This window comes from Phalaenopsis equestris, unplaced genomic scaffold (assembly GCF_001263595.1).
Source record: "Phalaenopsis equestris unplaced genomic scaffold, ASM126359v1 Scaffold000567, whole genome shotgun sequence".
In the NCBI taxonomy this organism is placed as follows: domain Eukaryota; kingdom Viridiplantae; phylum Streptophyta; class Magnoliopsida; order Asparagales; family Orchidaceae; genus Phalaenopsis; species Phalaenopsis equestris.
Genome location: NW_018165007.1, coordinates 265,470 through 289,551, shown reverse-complemented (window position 1 = coordinate 289,551; position 24,082 = coordinate 265,470). Strand labels below are relative to the sequence as shown.

At 35.9% G+C, this 24,082-nt stretch overlaps 1 protein-coding gene across 4 annotated transcripts in view; it reads right to left on the bottom strand.

Moving 5' to 3' along the window:
- Positions 1-24,082, bottom strand: part of LOC110029360 — a 136,968-nt gene that overhangs the window by 44,593 nt on the left and 68,293 nt on the right. For all 4 annotated transcript variants that reach the window (XM_020731613.1, XM_020731614.1, XM_020731615.1 and 1 more), the window contains 4 exons: positions 17,340-17,428; positions 12,205-12,353; positions 1,233-1,376; positions 1,038-1,145 (listed from right to left, as the gene is read on the bottom strand). In XM_020731613.1, coding sequence (XP_020587272.1) covers positions 1,038-1,145; positions 1,233-1,376; positions 12,205-12,353; positions 17,340-17,428 — 490 coding nt within the window. The remainder of the gene's footprint in view (positions 1-1,037; positions 1,146-1,232; positions 1,377-12,204; positions 12,354-17,339; positions 17,429-24,082) is intronic.

Here is a 24,082-nt window from a genome sequence, read left to right as displayed (position 1 = left end):
AAATAGATTTTGATATTTAGCCCTTCCATGATTCACTAGATCCCACCAACTTAAATCTAATTCCTTACCACACAGACCCATAAATTTTTAATATTTTGTTGGCTTCAGGACATAATCCACAGTTCAAACCAACATAATGCAGTGACAACTTGCAGACAATGGATAAACTAATGCATGAGAAAAGTTTGGAACGAATCATATACATCAAAATCACCCAGCCGTCATCCATCTAATGAAACAGAATGTATCAACATTTCTGAAATGTTGAAATTTACCGAAAAAAATCATAATGTAACACACAAGTTCAACAGGAGAAAGACGCGAGAAACTCACCTGTGTGTGAGGTGATAACATGAGAAAATAGAATGGACGAGAAGAAAAAAGAAATTGGCATGCACGTGTTTTCCATTTCTAATTCAAGGATTGTTGATCAAAGGTGACCAAGGTTGAGCCTCATAATTGGCAAGAAAAAATGAGCATGGGAAACTAACAAGATCTATACAGTCAAGAAAAATCTCTCTCATGATATGAATGAAAGATAATCATTAAATTTTGGACCTATGAAAAATCTCAAACCAAGTCTACCCTCACAAAGTGAGTGTGATATCTAGGGTTGTATCCAACTTGATATTTAATCTACCTTCTAAAAAATTTAACCAAAAACCTTACTCTTAGAAGAATTGGGTGCAAATTTTTGCCATCATGCCTAACTCACCATCTGCCTAATTAAACCTGCTTGCACGGTTTACGATATGGAGTACCTAATATCATAACATAAAGGGTGAATTATTGAGAAATTAAAAGTTCAATTGATCATATCTTAACATACAAGGATGAAAAACATACCAAAAACAAGGAAAGTGGAATGCAGCTGCAGAAGCAGAGGATTTACAAGAACAAAACATGCAACAGACCTTCACAAGAAGGTTACTAAACTTGAGAGCAACATCATATATTGAAAAAAGAAGAGAGAGAGAGATGATGATAGATTATATATAAGATATTGTATTACAAGTTAGAAATCAATAAATAAGTACCTTCGACAAATGACCCAATAAATAATATAAAATGTCCAATACAGAGCAGGAAACCTCTTGCAAGTCTTCAGCTTCCTTCAAGCCATACCAAGCGCTTAAACTTGATTTCTTGACATGATTTATGATCATAACATGCATGAGAACATGGTTTCTGTATAATAGCAATTGATAAAGGATATTTCAAGGATCACTGACCTCCAATGCTTGTTCTGATATATACAAAAGCCGACATAAGCTACTAAGAATGGAGGAGTCAAAATATAAAATGTCCCGGATCAAGTGGCCAGGCATGTGAGAGCCTCTGGCACCATTAACACAACTTTTCATCACATTTAAAACCTATATTAATAATGAATATAAGATTAAGAGTGCAATATAAATCATAAAGAAAGATTCAGATTGCAATATGAAAATAATTTTCTTGCATACCGAGCACAATAGTCAAACCATGCTAGAAAGAACTTAAACAGACATGGTATCCTTTTTTAAACCCCTCATCGCTTTTGGCTGAATTTTTAACTACTTTTCAATCTCTACATTAAATTAAAAGTAATATAAAAAAGATAATATTATTTTTATTTTAGATAATTAGAATAAGTCCATCTTCACTTTGAGATCTATTTATTAAAAAATTAGACCAAGCAGTGTACATAGATTGCTACAAGTTCTCTATGTGAAATCTTCCTCCTTATCTCTAGCTAGATACATGAAGTTTTTCCTCTCAAAATAACTACCTCCATGTTTAATGAACAAGTAGAGAAATACATTAACCTCTGCCTGATTTGGTATAAGAAAAAATCAGCTACTAGTTTGCACGAGTTGATCAATTTTCTACAAGTCTACACTTTCTGTGTATTAAATCTTATCGTATCCCCAACCTGAGGAAACATATGCAAATGCCAAAATGTTCAACCACCGCCCCCTCTTTCCATGCAGCTTACGAAAACTAGACAATTATATAAGTCCATGCCCCTCATGTTATATAATTCCTTACCATGTAGCACATATTCCCCTGGCTTGTGATTGTAACACTGTTCTAGGACTCCAGAAAGGTCTTTAGGGAGCGGGTCTTGTGGAGATATAGTTGTGGAATGTTACGGGAAGGAACATAGGGGCAGTTGGCCAAGTTTTGAAGAAGATAAAATCTGCTATTGGACTGCAGATTGGCTGAATTCGGCTGCTGTCCAAACTGAAAGCAGTGGTAAAATGGCGAGATGGTGTGCTGCAAGCAGCAAGGGGGATCTATCATTTGTTCCTGAGCAAGATACAGACACACAGCTTGCAAAAAGAAATAATGCATCACTCCAAAAAACATAAATAGAGAACAAATTCTCCAAAACACAAAAACAATAGCTAGTTGTCCCCAAATAAAAAAATATATAGAAATATAGTCTTCTAATAGAGAAGAGCTTAATAAGGAAACAGGAAAATAAAAAGCAAAATATAGAGTCTTCTAATAGATAAGAGCTTAATAAGGAAACAGGAAAATAAAAAGCACAAAGGAAAAAGAAATCCATGCAAAAATTGAATCTTGGTAACTCGCCTACTATCATGTAAATAGTATGTTTCAGATCGCCTGCGATCACGAAAACAACTATTTATGTGATATCACAAACTCTATGATCGCGAATAAAGGATCTATGATCCCATGTCAGCAGGACGCTCCCACATCATTCTCCTGGCTATATGAGACTCCTTTACCTGCAGGTTTTTGGAGCCGACTTATCACCATCATTACAAAGTCATTGCCTTACTATGTTTAAGATAATCTCACTGCAAAATCTATGCTTAAGTTCAACTCATGCAACTCTGAAACACATACATTATTCCAAAGCACGTCCTGATAAAAAAAATAAAGATTCTTCTTTGGCAAAATCAAGGTTGGAGCTACATCTGAGCTTGCACTCTCACAAATCAAGCATCTATCCATCAAGTGTGTAACATGATTTTTCAACTTCTCAAACTCGTTCGCATCCAAAAGGAGAATGGGTTTGGCAAAAGAAAATCCTCCTACAAAGTTTAGGACCTACTGAAACTTGATCAGTCGTAGCCACCCTAACAAAAAATATCAAAGCATCCTGTAACTCTCTCAGCAAGGCTGCCTTTTGCCTAATATTAACTTCTCTAGTCCACTACCTTCTAGAATAACCAATGTAAATCCTGATAGAATCTCTCTCATGAGCTTAGTTTGAATCATCAGCATTTTTCCCTCGTCAGTTGCAAGGTTATACTTCTCTTTGTCGACTTCATTATCTCTTATCTCATTGTTTACTTTTTCAACTGCTCCTTGCTTAGTGAAAAATATAATTCTCATATTTGGGTAATATGATGCAATAGGCCCTAAACCATGACACTTGAAAAACTTCCTAGCTATGACGGACTTGGGTATGTTGGTGGGCTCCAATTTTTCTTCACATTGCTTTCTCTTCTAACAAGGTCGGCTTGGATGCTCCACCGTGTGTACTCTTGTTGCCCAATTTTGGGGTTGTACACTGCTTATAAGGTGTGACGATCACTTGGAAAATTTATTTTAACTCCACCTTTAAAGTGGGGACCTATTCATCGATTAAGGATAATACGGTTGCAACAACACCACATTACAAATAGACAATCTCAATTCTCCAAGATAGCTCCCTACTATGTGCTCTTCTGGTTCAACCAACTCAAATATCAGCAAGAATTGATTAAATTCAATTGTCCAAAACAGAAGAATCTCTCTAGTGCAAGTGGTGGAGTTTTATAAACATATCCTGTCGATAATGTGAGAGAAGGTATTTCCGCAACATCTCCCTTTCATCTTAGACCAGATAGTGATTTTGTTTTTCTCCTCAAGCTAGTGAAGAGACTTCAAATTCTGCCACCACAATTAAGCATTATTCCTAAACTTGATGACAATCAATTTAACTCTTTTCTATTGGAAATATCTTTGTACTGAAAATATCAATCCACTGCTTAGAATCGCCCGACAATTAAGCATTATTCCTAAACTTGATGACAATCAGTTTAACTCTTTTCTATTGGAAATATCATTGTACTGAAAATATCAATCCACTGCTTATAATCGCCCAATAAACTCGTCCAAATTCATACGACCATCAAAATCCAATAAATTCACCTTTCCTCCAAGATATTGGCTTCTCCTCTTGTATTTCATGTCAAATAATCAAGGTATTGCTTCTTCGTCACTGAAAACTTCACAAAAGAAAAAATTAACTTCCTCCCTTCGATCTCACAAGTCACTATTGTAGCTATGGGTAACCTAATCGAAAAGCCTCCTCTTAAAGGCGTTAAACCTTAGTTGCAATTGAAGAATTTTATGTTGTGTATCTTCCATAGTAAGTTAATGTAAACCTAGTTGATGAATTCTCCTCGGAGGCTGTTGATCTCATTTTGAGGTCATTACACTTTTCCTTAGGATCCCAGGATCTAGCTTTAGGGATTCCTATTGACTATCTTAGAGGACTAGTATTGGAATCCATCTACTTAGAAATTCCAGTCACTTTCTATTTCTCTTGTAATGTCCCGCCTTGATTATCTCAAAATCATCGTCGTATAGTCGAGTGGTTAAGGACTATCATGTGGAGACTCAAGAAGAAGTTCCCAATAGGATTTCAAGCCCTAAAAAAATCTCTTCAACTAAGAAAATCTCTTCAAGACTTTATCATCACACACAAAATGCACAAAATTCACTAAGTTGCACAAGATCGGACTAAAGTTGAACTTAAAGGATAGATGAAAATGAGAATTTCTCATGACGACCTCCGATGACAAAATGAACTGCGCCAACGCGGGACATAAATTTTAGCTAAGAAAGACACTCATATTGACATAATTCCGCACACGAGCAAATTGCATGCAAATTGATTAGTTCGCCAAAGCGACCTCCGACGACAAAATGGACTGGGCCAACGAGTCTGAGACGTCAGAATTACCTAAAAAGAAAATTCATTTTGCTATGATTTGATGCACAAATAAAAAGGTACAAATCAAATTTTATTTTTGAGAAATATTAAATATTTTATATACTTATATTACTGATTATAATATTAATTATAACCCTAAACCATATTTCCCCTTTTCTCGCACACTTAAACTCTTCATTCGACCCTTGTGGCTCAGTCAGGTGTTCGGCTCGCCCTCTCCCTTTCGTGTCCTAGATCCCGTGGCTCATCTACGCGGCCATTCTCCCCCTCTCGACTCTTCTCATTCTTCATGTGGCCACTCGACCTTTCGGCTCTCCAATTAAAAGGGCCGGGTTGGCCGACCCCTCTCCTTCTCGAGGCTTCACCGTCTACCTCTTTATTGTGGCGATTTTTTCCTCTTCACTTGATTCAACCACAAAAATGGTGGTAAATGTGGTTGTCCCCTCTCATTTTTGCCTATTAAAAGGCTTCTTAGAGTACTGTTTTGGGTTGTTGAAATTTTTTTTGAGAGAAAGGAAGGTGTGTTTTCCACTAATTGTTGTTCGAGGCTTTTAGAAGAAGAGGCTCTGCCGAATTTCCTTCTCGGCTAGGTTCTTATGTGCTGAGGTGTTCGTGGGTCATTGCTTCCTCAACGGTCTTGGGAGAAAAATTTCTACAGGAAGCATTTTTCTTAATTTTGTTCTAAATTTTTGTTTTAAGTTTGCATTAAGAGGTATTTTTCTTCTTCACTCTAATCTGCATCATTCAGATTTGCACCTGAAAGTGTTTATTTTCTCTTCTAAAGCATGTGGAAGTAAAGTTTAGGCATGTTTTGAGATCTAAGCATGGATAGTTTCTAGAAACAGTAAAAAAAATGGAGCATGATATGGCTGCCTTCTCTTTCTTTGGAAAGCTTTAGTTATTACTCTATGGAATACATGATAAAAATGAAATGTTGAAGCTTTTTATTATTGATATTCTTATTCAATTAAATGTTGGAATTCATTTCAATGTTAAGACATGTTGACTTTAGGGATTCATGCATACTTATATGTTTCATGTTATTTGTTTCTATTTGAAACATATGTTGGATACAATATTTTGAAATATAAGACTCCAAGGGAAATATTTTTATCCGTTATGACCTATTTGTTGGGTTCGATTTTAGCTCTTTGGAGTTGGATTTTTGCTGGAAATATTTTTAACTGTTTTTGGCCCATTAGTTGGGTTCAGTTTTAGCTCTTTGGAGATGGATTATTGTTGGAAATTCTTCTCTGATTTGACACATTTGTTTTGGTATGGTTTTAGCTATTTCTGGGTTGGATTTTAATTAAAAAAATATTATTTATCTGTTTTCCCATTTAATTGGACTCGATTTGGTCTGAAATCTGGGCTCAGTTTGGCTCGGAGGTTTATTTGTCATTGGTCCATTTTTATGGGTTTATTTGAGCTGAAATTGTGATTCATTTTATTCCATGTGTTGGATGTGATCTTAGCTGGAATTCTATTTATGTTGTCCTTTCTGTTGAGCTCGATTTACCTTTTATGTCTCCCTGTCTTGCTCTTCTTGTTGAGCTCGGTTTACCTTTTACGGCTCCCTGTTTTTTCTTTCTTGTTGGGTTCGGCTTGCTTAAGTTGTCACTCTGTTTTCCCCTTTTGTTGGGCTCGGTTGGGTTGGAGTTCCTCCAAATAACGTACCTCCTAGGATTGTCATTAATAATCAAGTTTGTCATCCCAATGATTTCAATATCTACTTCTATATGGGCATGTTAGATATAAATTGATCAATTGGCTATCATTTCTAGCTCAATAAAATGGTTTCAATCAAGATAGTCTATGGGAGTTTGTCCATTCACTCTCTTAGGTATATCAAAGGAGTAAAATGGCAATATCTGTGGTGGCTTTCCTTTACTGTCCCATAGCCGTAAGCATTACCTTGTGATTTCTTTATATGGCAAATTGGAGAGTGGTGGTGTTGGCTGTTGTCTTTGCTGTCCCTGTTCGTGAGCTTGTTTTTTGGGGTTGGGCTGCTCTCTTTGTGGTCCCGTGAGCTTGTTACTGAAGCTGGGCTGGGCTGCTCTCTTTGTGGTCCCTAGCCGTGAGCTTGTTTTGGGGTTGGGTTGTTCTCTTTCTTGTCCCTAGCCGTGGGCTTATTTTGGGGCTTGGTCTTCCCTCTTGATTGTCCCTCTCTGTTACCCCTGGTCTTGAGCACTTATTTGGTTTTATTTGGATGATTTCGTTCTTATATGATATGGAAAGTTTTTGGTTTGGTTTTATTTGGATGATTTCGTGCTTATATGATATGGAAAGTTTTTGGTTGGAGTTGGAATTGGCTGGCTTTAGTGTCTCCAAGATTTTCGGAATTTCGAAAATTGTCGTTAGTGGATTTGCTTGATTTGTGAAATTTGAAGGCCTCTATAGCTTTTTGTTGGAAAACATGAGATGATATAGATCGGATTCATAAAGAATTAAAAAAAAATTATCAAATAGGCATTCATAAAAGAGTTTTGGAAGTTTGATATTAAAATTTGAATAACATAAATGCTACATTTGAGTTCAGGCTTAGGTGTGTGAATATGTAAGTGGTGGTGGAGTCGTGTATACAATTGTCACATTGATTCGGACCCGTTTTGATCTGTTCGAAATAAAATTTGAAGGGGATACCCTTCTTGGGTTGATCCAATTATAAAATTTGAGAAAATGATATCCATCTTGGATTGATTCAAGGATCTTGGGCCCTCCTTTTCAGGTCTTTTTGTTATAAGTTTTGAGGGTTGATTCACCCTTCGTCTTTTCAACCATTTGGGTGGATCAATTCCCCCTTTCTCTCATCCCCATTTTTATTCTTTGTTTACATTGCTTCTTGGTTCAATTTTCAGTGCTTATATCTGACACATAAGTGCACATGTATAACCTTTTGCTATATATGAAACCATCAAGCAAGGTCGCAAGTAGGTCGATTTTGTTGTGGGGCTTAGGGCAATGATAACAAAGGCACGCTGGTGATAAAGCAGAATGATATTTCATCCTACGACATCATGACTCATTCCTTGGATTGATAAACTGTAGGATGATAGTATCATTCACAGATATAAGACTAGCGAGAAACTCGTACCCTCTTAAGTTGTTGGCGGTCCTATGCCCGACGGCGTAATCGACTCGTAGACAATCATAATTTTTCAAAACTAATAAGAACAAACACAATATTTATAAAACTTCCTTTTGTATGCCTAAAATCCACGGGCATGCTAAAATATAATTTTTTTAAATATATTACAACTTTATTGTCCACTTGTTGATTACTAGTACCGGGCTAAGGAGTACCCTCCTTAATGAGGTTTAGTAGGACACCCTTCTAGTTGAGTGGAGGGCTCTATACATTCGGGTACCGATAGTAGTCTTCGAGGTCCCTCGAGTACAAATATATTATATTTGAGGCTAGCCCCGACCCGAGTACTTGCGGTACCCTCTTTTCAGATTTTTCGTATGTTTTATTGAAATTTTTGGGCAAAGCACTCGCGGTTCTTTTTCTGGGATCTTTCCGTGATTTTGATAATTTTCTTGAAATTGTCATTTGTTGATTTTCCCGAGTTTTCTATCATGGGTCATTTGTCGATTTTCTCGAGTTTTCTAGGAAATGTTTCTTTTATTTATACAGTAAATACTAGTTCGCTTAAAAGAGCAGTGGGCCTCTCAGATATACAAGTTAGATTTAAATTACAGCATTTTACTTCACAACATACTGTATTGTTCTTCTTCATTACTGTACATTCTACTGTTCTTTTCTTTTGTACTCCATGCTTTATCATTCTGTTACACACTATACCCCAGAATAGAAGGCAAGTAGTTAGTTTAATAGGAGGTACCCGGCAGCAGATCGTTGACTAAACAATTACATGTACCTTTAAAATTAGCATCGAATCTGAAGGTGCTACAACGGTAAGCTTGGAGCAAACACCGAGGGCAGCACGACCAGGACATATAGAAGAGCAACTTCAAGATAGATCTGTAACATCAAAATAAGTCTACAGCAACTAAACATTTTCCTTAGTTTAAATGGCAAGTCATAGGACTTCGAGGTGGTTTGCTTAGCGCAACGTAAATCTTCACCCTATCTTTAGGCTTTTGCACAACCCTGTTGTGCAATTATAAGTCCTAGCACTTTTAGGATTCCAAGATTACTGTACGGTACGGTGTAAATCCCCCTATCTTTTTAGGGCATTTGCACGATCAGATATAGTGCAAATGAAAGTCCTAAGTTCTAAAAGAAGTTGCAGGATTAAACACTGAATAACATTATTTCAAAGACATAAGAGGTTTCAAAAACGCAAACACAACAGCCAGTTGTCCCCAAAATAGCAAAATACACATATATAATCTTCTAATAGAAGGAAACCTAATTGAAATTAAAGAAAATCGAAGAAAAAATCTGAAAATAAAAAACATATCATGCAAAAATTGAATCAAGACAGATTCGAGTGTTTCAATTTGGCAGCGATCATGGAGACATTGTGTTTCAACTCACTTGCGAACAAAAAAACAGTTCTTATGATCATGAATACTGGATTTGTGATCCCGTGATCAGCAAGACAATCTCGTGTCACATTGTCCCTAAGACAAAAAATATTAACCATAAAGGCATGATAATGCTTGGAGCCTTTAAATTCAATGACACCTCCATCTATTTGTTCCTTACCAACTTCCTAAATTAAAGCGCATCCCCAACCAAACTCAATATTAGGTAGTACATATCCCTTTAGTAGACTTCTCGTACTGGAAATTTTCTCGAATCCCGCTAATCATGAAATTGATCAACCATGGCATAATTAAGATGTTCTATAAATCTTAAGTTACGAATCTTGGATCATTTGCAAGTAGAGGGTTATATTTCTTCCCTTTTTATAAATACTATAATATAAAGAAAATGTTGGATAAAGTTATAGTTAATCTACATATGACCATAGAAAGGATGGAGTCCTCAATTCCACTAAGGATTTTGGTGGCATACCTGATCCAACTCATATTTTTTCATCCTTACGACTCATGGGATTAGGCCAAATACTGTAAAGCTCCCTTTTTTCCACTCGTGGAAGGGGTGTTGAAGACCCAAATAGAGGGGCAAAAAATGAAGAGTTGGAAGAGGAAGTGAAGGGACAAACATGGGGAAGTTGAAGCGAGGAGTCAGAAAGTGAACAGAAAGGAGATGAAGTGAGGAGTATATATAAAATATATAGTATATTGAATTGAATGCAACGAGCACATTAATGATAATTTTATGACTGATTATGATAAATTCATCCCTTTTATGATAATTTTGCTCTATCAATAGCATATCAACTCGTATTTCTTGAAGAGACGGACTGTTTGAATATGCATGACTGATTATGATAAAGTCATCCCTTTATGATACTAGTAGCAGAATACTAAGCTACCCGTGCATGTATATGAAAAAAAATATTGATATTGATGTGTCTTAATTGATACAATTTTTTAGAATGAGCTCCTGTAATGGTTATACATATATAGAATGATTTGATATGTTATTGATATAGCAAGATTCATTGAATAATATGTCAAATATTTATATTGATTTATTAAAAAACTTAACCAGCAAGAATATTACTTTCTTTTCCATCGTATTATTGTAATTTAGAAGTATAAGTATTCACTGGTTGCTTAGCTCACTGTCATTTCTAAACTTAACTTTTTCAGATTAATTAAGTGATTAACGATGAGCGTTAGTAGAGATAATGCATATAGAAGACACGGCCAACCAGTAACTAAGTAATTTTAAATACACTGCTTAAACTTATTTTGATTAGTGACTCTTTTATTTGTTAAATTGTTGATAAAATGAAAATTTTAGTTTCCCGCCTGACTATATGTTGTCATCTTGGTTAATTTCAAATCTCGGGTTGGGTTGTGCCAAATACATCGATACCATGTTAAATTTTAAAGAAACTAAAAGTTTATTTTATGTTCTCAAACTCGAAAAACATAAAACTTCATAGATATGCATAGCTAAATGACCAGAGAACCTCAGCAGTCAAATCTTCAATAAATCAATACCTACCTAAAATGCATAACCAAAAATGAAAAATAAATAAAATGAAATTTAAACCAGTTGTTTAAGTTTCACATCATTCAAAATATAATGCATTTGAACAGTGGAAAATAATTTAAGTTACTTCCAATGGAATAAAAAAGGCTGAATTTCAACAAGAAATAAAATCCAGTTTCTATAACTCTGCAGGCCGATAACATTTCATGTAAAAAATTCTCAAATAATGCCAGGCGTCTAACAAACTTCAAGACTACTTTTAAGTCGATAAGCATCATATATTCAGATTTGTTCCATCAAGGCCTCTAATTCTAACGCATTTAGCCAGGAATTAAGTGTCAGTGTGTTGGGGTGAGAAGTGGTGGGGGAATAAATGCAATCCATTATAGATTATAATTGCAATAACTATATTAGAAATTGAGTCATTTGGAAATCTTACAAAGAAGATTGTGCAGGTTAGGAGTGTGCATGCTTCCCTGTACTCTCATTTTTTATTTTCCTTTTATTTATACTGCGATACTGCGGCTTACAAAATGTTCAAAAAGAGCTGAAATTGCATCAGCCAGCTAAGAGTTAGCACCTAGTCATGCCCATTGATGCAGACTTCTTCTCTACTCTCATACGGATCTCACAATCTCCCTCTCGATGACAAACCAAACCACCTAAAAAATCGCCTCAAACAAAAGTTATTCAAGATCACCATGCACTGAGAGTCACTTAACCACATGAAACTCCCATATAATCTACTCATTAGCAGTTGAACCTTGTTCAAAATTCGAAGAAGGCTCCAATACATATGAGAGCCGCAATTCCCTAAGCTATTCCATCTTTTCTTATGTTTTCTTACAAAATCCCAAAACTATTCCATCGTAGTCAAACCAATAGCTCTGATATTAAGGAGGTTAAAATAGTGGACCAAGTTAAGCTCAAAAAACTAAAGGATGAACATGCATCAAAGCAAACAAGTAAGGTTCACTAGCAGTATATTGGAAATGCAACTCTCATTTCATTTCCACTATGAGAGTATTCTACACCCTCAGGTGGCTCTCAACATATAAACCCTAATAAGTCGGTATAAAGCAAAAACAATGAAAAAAATAGTCATCCTTACGTGAAAGAAACTACATATTGTCATTTGATGAACAAAAACAAGTTAAGAAGATTAGATCTGGAATAAAGTGGAGAGAATGACATTAAGCGATACCTTCAAAATTACTTTCCAGTGCCCAGACTTCAGTTTGTACTGCTTATGCATGTGGTTAACAAATATATATCGCAGAGCAAACACAACAAGTGCGCTGACTAAATTATCCCAGGTGCCTTTCTTAATAAGCTGGACAGTTAAGTCAAGTACTGAAAAAGATACAATAGCAAAGTTATTTCTCAATTTCAGTAAATGATGTGCTTAATAAAAATTCTGGAAAAACAAAGCCAAGGATTTGCAAAGGAGCCATACGGTCTCCCTAGGTCTCCATTTGTTAAGTAAAGTGCCAAGCAATTCTCATGGAAGTACATAACCACTGAAGTATCAAGGAGAGCAAAAGAAATACAAGAACATATTTTTCTTTAAAATTACTTCAGTGAAAAATACAGGTCCCATATCAAAGATTCACATAAACATCACTGCCCATTATCAAAATACAGGTCCCATATCAAAGACTCACATAAACATCACTGCCCATTATCAATTTAGCCATATATCCCTGTCGCAAAGAGATCTTCTGACTCTGCTTCTACTATTGAAGGGAAAATAAAACGTTTCCTGCATGTGCTATAAGAAAAATCAAGGATTTTGTGTTTGTACCAATGTAGGTTTCAATGTCTATCACAGGAGAAACACGCAGTAAACCACTAATGAATGTGAAGTACCAATGTAAGTTTCAGTTTCTATCAAGTATATTCCTGGCCCAATCAACATCAATATAACCCTCGATATCTAGCTGAACCATTGTTTGAGAACATAAGCACTTTCCCTAAAGTCAACTATTTTAAGTAATGTAATATTTGACCCATTGCATTCATATAAACTTCAGAAGGATAATACATAAACTGACTAACAATATCGATATGTAATAAATGTTTAGTCGTGAACCCGACGTTGACATCTCCCCTTAGTGGTGGGACTTATTCAATATAGTCCCAAAGCATCTAATTATGTATCATAGGGGTTTTCACGCTACAATATGATTTTGCAAAGACCTAAAAGATAGAGTGAGGATTTATGTCGCGCTATGCAGATCATCTCGAAGTCCTATGACTTGTTACTTAAACTAAGTAAAGGTTTAGCTGTATTGTTTATGTCGCGCTATGTGAGAAGTAAAGGTTTAGCTGATTTACACTTGTATTGTTGTTGTAGATCGTCATCCTCCGTCTGTTGCGGCTTCGTCGTGCTCCATGTCGTAGCAGTTAAGTGTTAAGGTTTAAGTGTACACGCAATTGTTGGGTCAGTGGCCTATGGCAGCATATCTCCCAGCATGTCTTACTGTTCTCTACCCTAGTGGCTCTGCAGATTCTGTGTGTAAATGCAGGAACCGTTTAAGTGTACATGCAATTGTTGGGTCAGTGGCCTATGGTAGCATATCTCCTAGCATGTCTTACTGTTCTCTACCCTAGGGGCTCTGCAGATTTTGTGTGTAAATGCAGGAACGGAAGGACAGTAAAAGCGCGGTTGAAAAAATAAATAAGTACAAAATTTAGCTAACATAGCAAACATGTGTAAATATGTGTAAGAATCAAATACTAAGTAAAAGAAAGTGACAAATAAACAAACAAGTGACCTATAAAAGACCAAAATGGACTATGAGAATTCAGGTTCGGGGTAGACTAAGATTTATCATTCCCTAAGGACTCCGTAGGCAACCATCGGTCATCCACGTGTATAAAGCCCAGCATTCAACTAGAAAGTTCCAATAAGACAATCTTAGGAGGGCAATTCTTACTCAATACAGGTAACTGAAAAGTAGACATTTAAATTGTATCATTCAAAATTTAACGGTTTCTCATACATTTAAAAGTAGAATTTCTTGTAACAGTCAAAAGTATTAGTTTCGTAAGAAATATATTTTTGTTTTGTTTTATCTTTATATTGTTTGAAAATACTGTCACATGTCAATCACACTGTCGAGCTAGGACTACCTGCAGCCTAAAAAAATCAGTGGTCATTGATAGTCTAGTGCCAGCGAATAAATTGCCCCATACTCGTCAGGTCCACGCGTCAGGTTTCATACCTTCACCAAGTACTTGGGTAAGGGGATGTAACATTATTCCGCTTTATCACCAGATGTCTTTGTCATCATGACCCTTAAACCCCAAAAACCATCTATCGTATAGTCTTGTTTGATGATTCATATATAGCATAAGCTATATAGGTGCAATTATGTTGAAACAAAAGCACCAAAAATCAAATCATCAACCAAGAGCAAAGAAAGCAAAACGAAACAAAAGGAAAGGAAGAGGTCGACCCACTTCCGAAACCACAAAAGCAGAGAGGCAAAACAGCGAATGGGTTATCCTAAAAAAATGCTGAAATTCTTTTCAAAACAACAATTAGATTAGCCCCCAAAAGTGTTTAAAGCCCTTTCAAATGAAACCGCAATTAGCCTAAAGCAACATGTAATCATTTCCAGACATATCTAGAAGGTCAACGCTTGAATGGTACGAAAAGCCCTTAAGAATAGCTCCAAAGTAGTAAGTAAGCCCCTCCCAACTAGCATCCTTAAAACTTCCAAATGGTATTTAGAAAGACCTCAAGCAACGCCTAAACTCAACCAAATTCAGCAAGTATATGTATAGCATAATCAATTCTTACATGTCTCCAAAATCAGCAAGTGTATCGAGAAACCGAGCAAGGCAATTGAAAAGCAAGCAAGATTACCGAGTGATTAAGGAAGGGAAAGAGGTTATCTCTTGATGTCAAGCTAAAAAAAAAATGCAAGCATAAGCCCAGAGAAAATTTCAGCAGCAACTCCCCTCCACCAAAGCATCAACAACCAGAAACCTCTCCCAATTGGGGGTTTTTATGGCCAGAAGGGGGGAAGAACTTACCTCAACTTACCTGTGGGGTGAGTCTAAGCCGACAAGGACGAGGAAAGTGGCGAACAGGTGGTGCAGGGGGAAGTGGTGAGCAGGCGGTGCAGAGGGGACCTCGGGCCGAAGTCTCGCAAAGAAGAGAGAGAGTTTGCTAGGGTGGGTTAAGCCTAGGGCTTCGCCTGGGTCCCGACTGGGAAGAAGGGGCGAGCCGCGAGCGTGAGAGGGGAATTAAGGGAGAACCGGGTGTATTAAGAATTATGTGCGTGAGTTTTATTTTAAATAGGTATTTTCTTTTTTTTTACTTAAACGCATCAATATTTTGCTATATGTGCACGGAACCATAGCAAAATGAATGTCCTTTCTAGGTGACTTTAACGTTCCGGAAGCACCGGCTCAGTTCATTTCGTCGTTTGGGTCTTCCGAGGCAATTTCGTTGACAGTGAAGTTAAAAATGCATCAAATTCATTTTTTTTCTTAAAATTGTAATTCGTGATCGATCATTTCAAAATTTTATTTAAATTTTGATTAATTATGAAGCATATAAAGGCGCAGGTGATGTGAATTGTGGCATTTATGTGTGCGAGTGTGCAAATTATGAATAAGGCAACACTAGTGCTTAATAGTCCTATGGGGACAATTTTTGAGTTCCCTCATGTTGGTTCCAACCTCCTAAGTGCTAGAGGTCAAGAACTACACATGTGAAACTCCAAAAAGAGTAAATTAGTTTGGATCTCGAAAATGAAGTGGGTTCAATCACTAGTCATCTAAGATAGTCCATAGAAAAGTTCTATGGCTATACCTTAAATTCTATTAGAAGAATCTAGACCTCAACAAAAATGAGATCAACAAATGAACCCCCAATAAGTGTGGTGTGTTGGGCGAGCACACCACGCGTAGAACAAAGCGTAGAATTAAGTGGGTTATTTCTACTGGGGAATTAGCAAGTGAATTTTTAATTTGGAGCTGTGAATTTATGTTTTCAAATTTCAAATATGGATTTGATTTGCTTTGCTTTTCTTTTGATTTTGATTTCAATTTCAATTTGGATTTTGATTCTGATTTCAATTTAAATTTTCATTTTTATTTTCAATTTGGATTTTGATTCTGATTTCAATTTAAATTTTGATTTTGATTTTGATTTGATTTGATTTGATTTCGATTTGTGGAAAAGTTTCAAATTTTAGAAAAGTAAGGAGATCAATTTGAGATGGAAAGCACAATGACTCACATCAAACTTAAAGACCGATAGAAAAAATTTCACTATGCACAATGACTCACATCAAACTTAAAGACCGATAGACAAAATTTCACTATCTTGAGATTTCACTATATTGAGAAGGAAAGCTCAAGGACTCACATCCAACCCAAGAGGTAGCAGGTTGAGAAGGGAGTAGATAAGAGGTCTACCCCGAATGCTGAGATTGCTGAGAAGGGAGAAAGGTGGAAGCCTATCCCGAATTCTGAGTGCTGAGAAGAGAGTCGGGTGCGCATTCTGAATGTTGAGATTGCTGAGAAGGGAGTAGGGTTAAAGCCTATCCCGAATGCTGAGTGCTGAAGAAATTTGGTAAATGCGGACATTTACAGAGATTTTGAAATTTTGCTGAGATTTTATGAATGCAAAGATTATGCAATTTTGCTAAGATTTTATGAATGCAGAGATTATGAAGATTTGTGAAGTAAAATTGTGAAGATTTGAGTTCTTTCATGTCGATTCCAATTTCCTGAGTGATAGAGGCCAAGAACCACACATGTGAAACTCCAAAAAGAGTAAAGTAGTTTGGATCTCTAAAATGAGGTGGGTCCCATCACTAGTTATCTAGGATATTCAAAAGGAAAATCCTATGGTTAGACCCTAAATTCTATGAGAATAAACTACACCTCACTAAAAATGAGGTCAACAATTAGTATCATATGTTTTACTCCATATTTTAACTCAATGTAATATTATTTAATTTGTGTCATTCATTGAATTTGATACTTAATCTTTACCACCCACAACAAATGCATCAATACCTAATTGTGCAATTTAAACTTTGGAAAAATCAATTGAATAAATATGAAAGGAAATGTACATTCTTTAATGATCAAACTAAACAGGTTTTTACTCAGTCGATTTTAATTAGTAAAATTCAGGATGTGTATTAATGAGATATATCTGACTGAATAGTCTGCCTTTGCCAAATCTTATGCTTGATCATGAGAGTTCAAACTCGGGTGTGACTTCAACATATGAGAAAAGGCCTACCATTATAGCATACACATGAAAAGGAACAACTAAGATCTCATCTTGTTTAAGAACCACATACATACCTGATGTTGTCAGCAAAAAACATCCATTTTCCTCCTCCTGGCCATCTAAAAGCATTCTAGAAAATTCACCAGAAAGTAGCCACGCACCACTAAGAGAAAGTAGCATTTTTAAGAAGAGCAAATTGGCAGTAAAAATATTAAAAAATTTTATACAGATAGACAAACAGAGCATACCAAACATACATAAAAGCATTGAAAGAAATAGCTCAACAATTACAATAGACATAAAAATCGGGAGGCTCGCCTCAATAAATGAAAACTAATTTCAATGTAGTTATACAATTATTCTTAAAAGTTAACATCAACTACAATTTACTTTAATCTGCCCAAAATGAGGAGAATTTGCTAGTCTCTGCAAGAAAATTTTCTTTGCATCACTAAAGTTTTCAAAACATACAACAATAGCCCTACTAAAACCTCACCTATTGTAATTGAAATTTGCTTGATATCCGATTTAGAATTAAAAAAATATAAATTGTGAATCTAAAGGGAATGCAGGTAGCCTTTCTTTAGCAGTTCTTAAATGGGTTAAAGCGGAAATCAATAATCTCATACAGAAAAAACGGACATTGAACAAGGAGTTAAAATACACTTGCCATTAAGTTCATGGTGACATTTTTTAGATGAATAAATATAGTAGATATTTTTTTTCTTCAAAATGGAGTCCCGAATAGTCTTTAGGTACTATATTAAGGAGTCATTTGGTTACCCTAATTAGTGTAGTGTAAATGGAATGCAAGGGTTACATAAATTTTGGTGTTTGGATAGTAGAAGAAAGAATGCAGCGCAAAATTTTAATGAATTTGAAATCAGGGATAATTACATACAGAGCACTCAAAACATTCATTTTCACAAATTAAGCACCAAGATTATTCTTTAAACTACTTAACTGATGCACTTACGAGTACCACAACAAAATCATTGAGAATTTGATAAAAATGAAAAATAAAGGTTGGGGTTTTCTCATGAATTTTGATATTTGAGTGTGAATTGAAAAAAAAGATGAAAAAAGGTGCTTGATTTATAAATAACAATGTTCTAAATACTCAATATGTAATTGCCCCTTGAAATTAATATTACAATTAAAAACTAATGTATTTCAAATTACCAGAAGTTAGCGGTAATTTGGTTGGCTGAAAAAGGAGTGTACTGCATTTCAAATGCAGGGGATTCAACAATTTAATTCTTTGGTTTGTTGAAAAAAGAATTCCGTGTAAAATTGCAACAAATTTCAAATGCAAAAGGTAGTTTTATTCAAGTGCATTTGAAATTTTTCAAATTTCAATGATTTCCCACTACAAATGGTGGCAGCCACCGCACCCGCAGTATCAACCATGAGCACCAATTACACTGCTGCCACGGCTTGCCACCACAGCCATCGGCCCCACCCGACCTTACATGTCGCTTGCTTGCCCATACACGTTGCCCCTCGTCAGTCGTTGCCAACAGAAACCCCCAACCACCGCCTACAATCATCGGCGCCAATAGGCACAGTCAATGTCGTCCACCAAAAGGTCTTTTAATATACAGCTCGTCTTCAAGCTAGCAAGTTTAAATCTAAAAGCTGAGCATAAAACTTCTCACTTTACCTAAGATAATTTCCAAAAAAAAAAAAAATTGTCTTTCGAGCTGGTTTCAAGTCTATTTTTGGTTGTTAAACAAGTTGTCAAATTTTTAGAAATATTTAAATGGTAACATGAGTTCTTCAAAAACTACATCAAATCTAGAGGAATATGTTTAATGCTCACAAAGATTTTCTCTAATAGCTTGGGCCAATTTTTATTTATATGCTTTTTTTAGTCCAACAAATCAATTGGCTCCCTATGGTTGGTAGCACTATAGATGGTTTAATCTCATTATCTTTTTTTTTACCTTCTTGTTTTATTTTCATGTTTCATATATCCTATTTGGTCTTCGGAGATGTAAATTAGATAAACTGATTTAAAAAAAATTAAAGCAAAACTTTGAATAGAAGTGCACAAAACATGAAAATCACAGAAAACATAAGATTTAATGTCAAAAACCCCAAGAACAGAAATAAGAAACATGGAGACAGACCACATCAAGATATCCACTATAAAGAAAACGAAAAGAATCGTACAAATTACACCACACTGAAGCTAATCCACACTTTGTCAAACTCCATGACACTCCTCCCCTCTCAATGGCACAGGAGAAATTGAAATACAACACACCCCACAATCCTATCCAAAAATCGCCGAACTCGAATTTACCTTTCCCTTGTCATTCCACAACCACCACCCCACTAAATCCCCTTCCTAAACACCTTCTAAGAGCCCTAAAACGGTATCATCTGATGTCAGAGTCCAACAAACACTAGATCACTTGGGTAGCCATCAATGCCCCAACCAAAAATTTTAAATAACTTAAACAAACACCCCACAATAAATTTAAAAAACATCATACCCCAAATCATTCATACTGCAATTCATAACTCAAAGCCTAAAATTTCAAAAAAAAAACATTAATTGAAAGAAAATGTTACAATGCCACCTAGGAGATATCAATCAAGAATGACGGAAATCAAACAGCTACATTAAGAGTTTTTTATAATTAGGAGCTTCCTTATTTAGATTATTTTCAATTTCTTTATTCTGATTTATTTCTCTGTAAGTTGAAGATTTTGATTAGAATTATGCATTATTAAGTTACCTAAAATAAATTATACAGAATATTTTGTACCTATAATAGATTGTAAGGTTATTATTTAATGAAATGAAAGCAAAGGGGAAAGGCATCAAGCATATTCAGAATTCAGCCTATATTTCTCAAAACTTTAGCATGATATAAGAGTCAAATCTTTGCCCTAACCACCGATAATCATTGGAGAACTGTCAGGACTCCCTTGTCGCTGGCTTTCTTGCTAGACGGGAAGGAAGAACTATTTCTTTGTCTTGATTCTCGCTCGTTTACTCATCGTCCCATTATTTATTTGCCTGCATCGCCTTCGGCTCCCAGAATTCGCCCAAATAAAAAAACATCATACCCCAAATCATTCATACTGCAATTCAAAACTCAAAGCCTAAAATTTCAAAAAAAAAACATTAATTGAAAGAAAATGTTACAATGTCACCTAGGAGATATCAATCAGGAAGGACGGAAATCAGACAGCTACAAAAAAAAACATTAATTGAAAGAAAATGTTACAATGCCACCTAGGAGATATCAATCAAGAATGACGGAAATCAAACAGCTACATTAAGAGTTTTTTATAATTAGGAGCTTCCTTATTTAGATTATTTTCAATTTCTTTATTCTGATTTATTTCTCTGTAAGTTGAAGATTTTGATTAGAATTATGCATTATTAAGTTACCTAAAATAAATTATACAGAATATTTTGTACCTATAATAGATTGTAAGGTTATTATTTAATGAAATGAAAGCAAAGGGGAAAGGCATCAAGCATATTCAGAATTCAGCCTATATTTCTCAAAACTTTAGCATGATATAAGAGTCAAATCTTTGCCCTAACCACCGATAATCATTGGAGAACTGTCAGGACTCCCTTGTCGCTGGCTTTCTTGCTAGACGGGAAGGAAGAACTATTTCTTTGTCTTGATTCTCGCTCGTTTACTCATCGTCCCATTATTTATTTGCCTGCATCGCCTTCGGCTCCCAGAATTCGCCCAAATATCATCGGAGAGGCTCTCCCTTCATCACTTCGATATGGTTTATAAACAGCATCGGCAGTCGATCATGTCCTTAAATCCCAAAGGCCTTAACTTTAACTTATAACAAACTCATTGTTTCTATCCTTTGCCTATGCTTCTAAATCTTGGGGAGACAAAGTTGCAACAATGGCGAACGATGGAATTACTACTGAAACACCTGCTTCAGTCCTTGGAGAACCAATAAACCCTATGACGACACTCACCACTTGGGCACTGACGGCTTTGGCAATCTCGGCATCGGCATCTCGACTTCAACACATTTTGCGTGAAGATCAGGGAACAAATCGTCCTCATCGTCGTAGGAAAAATCAATAGCATTTGGATCAGGATGCAAATCCTACCTGTAGGTTGTGATCGATAGCATTTGGATCGTGTAACTAGAATCTATTTGTGGGCTATGTTCGGTGACATTTGGATTAGGACGCGGATCCTACTTGTAGGTTATGGTAGATAGCATTTGGATCGTGTATTGGATCCTATTTGTAAGCTATGATCGGTAGCATTTTGATCAGGACGCGGATCCTACTTGTAGGCTATGATTGATAGCATTTGGATCATGTAACTGGAAGCAGACCCCTCTTATTATGATTTATTTCCCTTTTAGCTGAATATTTAGATTATGAATATGTATTATTAAATTACTTAAAAGAGATTATACATAATATTTTGTACCTAAAATAGATTATAAGATTATTATTTAATGGAAAAAAAGCAAAGGGAAAAGTCATCGAGTATATTCAGAATTCAGTCTATTTTTCTCAAAATTTTGACAGGAGAATTATGCAAAGAGGAGGCCAGGACCTTATTATAGAGGATATGCAGTAGAAAATCCTTCAAATGCAACAAAATTTTTCTAATTTTGAATAAAGGAAATCAAATGAGGTCACTCATAGCTACTACAGTAAATAATCAGATTGAGAGAAGAAAATGAATACCAAAAAAAGTTGGGATATTGGAGTAAAGATAGATTTATAGAATTTCAATGGTCGCATGGATCCAGATGAATTTATCGAATGGTTTCAAAAAGTGGAATAAATTTCTTAATACAAGAGAATTAAATTGGCAATCACCAAACTCAAAAAAAAAATGCTTCATTATTGACAGAGAACATGAAGCATCTTCGACAGTAGGAAAGGAATTGTAAAATTACTAATAAGTCTAAGATCAAATGAGATATGCAACACAAATATCTTCACTTGTATTACCAATAAAATATGTTCATAAAACTTCACTACTTGCACTACAGAGATTATTCTGTGAATAATTACAAAAATGAATTTATTCAAACCAACTTGAACAGTGAGTTGGTGGAACCAGAGAAACACACAACAGTGAGACGTCTTGGAGGATCGAGGTCATCTACTAGAAGCGTAGTATAGTCAAAGTTGTATTGGTCCCTACTCGAGATACAGACCCAAACTTTGAATATGGATAAAAAGCAATGTTACAAGGTGATAACAACACCTTATATGCAGAATTCAATCCCAAAATCGAGAACCAATGGAATATCTTAACCGACCCCATTCAAAGTAAATTCAGTTCAGAGTGGAGAAAAGTGGATATCCTCTGCACTCTCAAATCTCTCTCAGCAAAGAAGTGTCTCAAGTGTCACAGCCTCAGGCATATTACGTCTAATTAACAAAATAGGAGGGTAATCATTTTCACTTAACATTGAGCAGTTGAAAAAATGAACGTGACATGGGAGAGGATGAAGACTTCAGAGAAGGACCCAACTTCCATCCGACAACGAAGGAACACCCATGAAAGAAACTCCAATTGGATTTACATTGGTTGTTCTAAAAGATTGTTGATCTGAGGAGTTAATGCCAAAAAAGAGGTAGCGCAAGTTGTGAGAATCACTAGTTATCATGGAAGGCAATTTACCTCTTAGATACAGCATGTCACGAATTCCAAAGTTAGTTCCTCAAGACAGACTTGTTCAACATGAAAGAAACTCCAATTGGATTTACATTGGTTGTTCTAAAAGATTGTTGATCTGAGGAGTTAATGCCAAAAAAGAGGCAGCGCTAGTTGTGAGAATCACTAGTTATCATGGAAGGCAGTTTACCTCTTAGATACAGCATGTCACGAATACCAAAGTTAGTTCCTCAAGACAGACTTGTTCAGTAAATGCTCCCAACTGAGTATGAGAATTGGGAGAAACAAGTTACATATTTAATGGTTCGATGCTTGGTTCATAAGAACACTCAACCATGTGTAATTTCACCTCTAGTTGTGCCAAAAAAGGATAGTTACTTATTCTATCAGGATAGTCATTCGAATGACGTAAGTGTTTTAGAGTTGTCTAGGATGAATATGGGCATAAATTTTGTAGTAGAGTCGACTCAAACATAGTGAAACCATAACTTGGCTATGAGTGGTAGAACGATTCCAAACACTTATTGGAAAAAAAATTGATGCTCCTGCTACTTGGGGAGTGTTGGCATCAGTTTTTTTTTAAGTCACGAGTATAGGATGTCCATTCGAGCGCTAAGGAACATTGCTTGATGCATGTGTTGAGTCTTGTAACGCGAGACATCCACTTTGGACCCACCAACACGTGTTGAGGAGCACGTAATCGAGGTCATTTTGCTAAGGCTTTGGATTTCGCTTGGGTGAATGCCGGTCAACATTTGGCACATTAGACGATTCCGATCGAACCGAAAAATATTATTCGTCGCGCCGCGCACGAAGTTGGCTCGAATTGACCTGATCACCAGAGAGCTCGTTCAAATGGCCCCGGATGACGAAACGTACCGCACGAGTGGGTTCGGAACGTCGATTCCACTTGGAAAAGGAGCTCATTTCATCACGATTTCGCGTGCGGGCTTTAAATTTGTAGGCTTAAAATATGTAGATTATTATTTTTGACTCGATAGTCGAAAAGGTGGCCCGAATGACCCCGGATGACAAAACGGACTACGAGATCGCGTTTAGAGCGTCGAGTTTACTTAAAAGAGACACTCAATTTGTCGCGGGGACATGTTTGGGTAGAAAATACGTGCGAGATAGCACTAATAATAATAATAATAATGATAATAATATAAAAT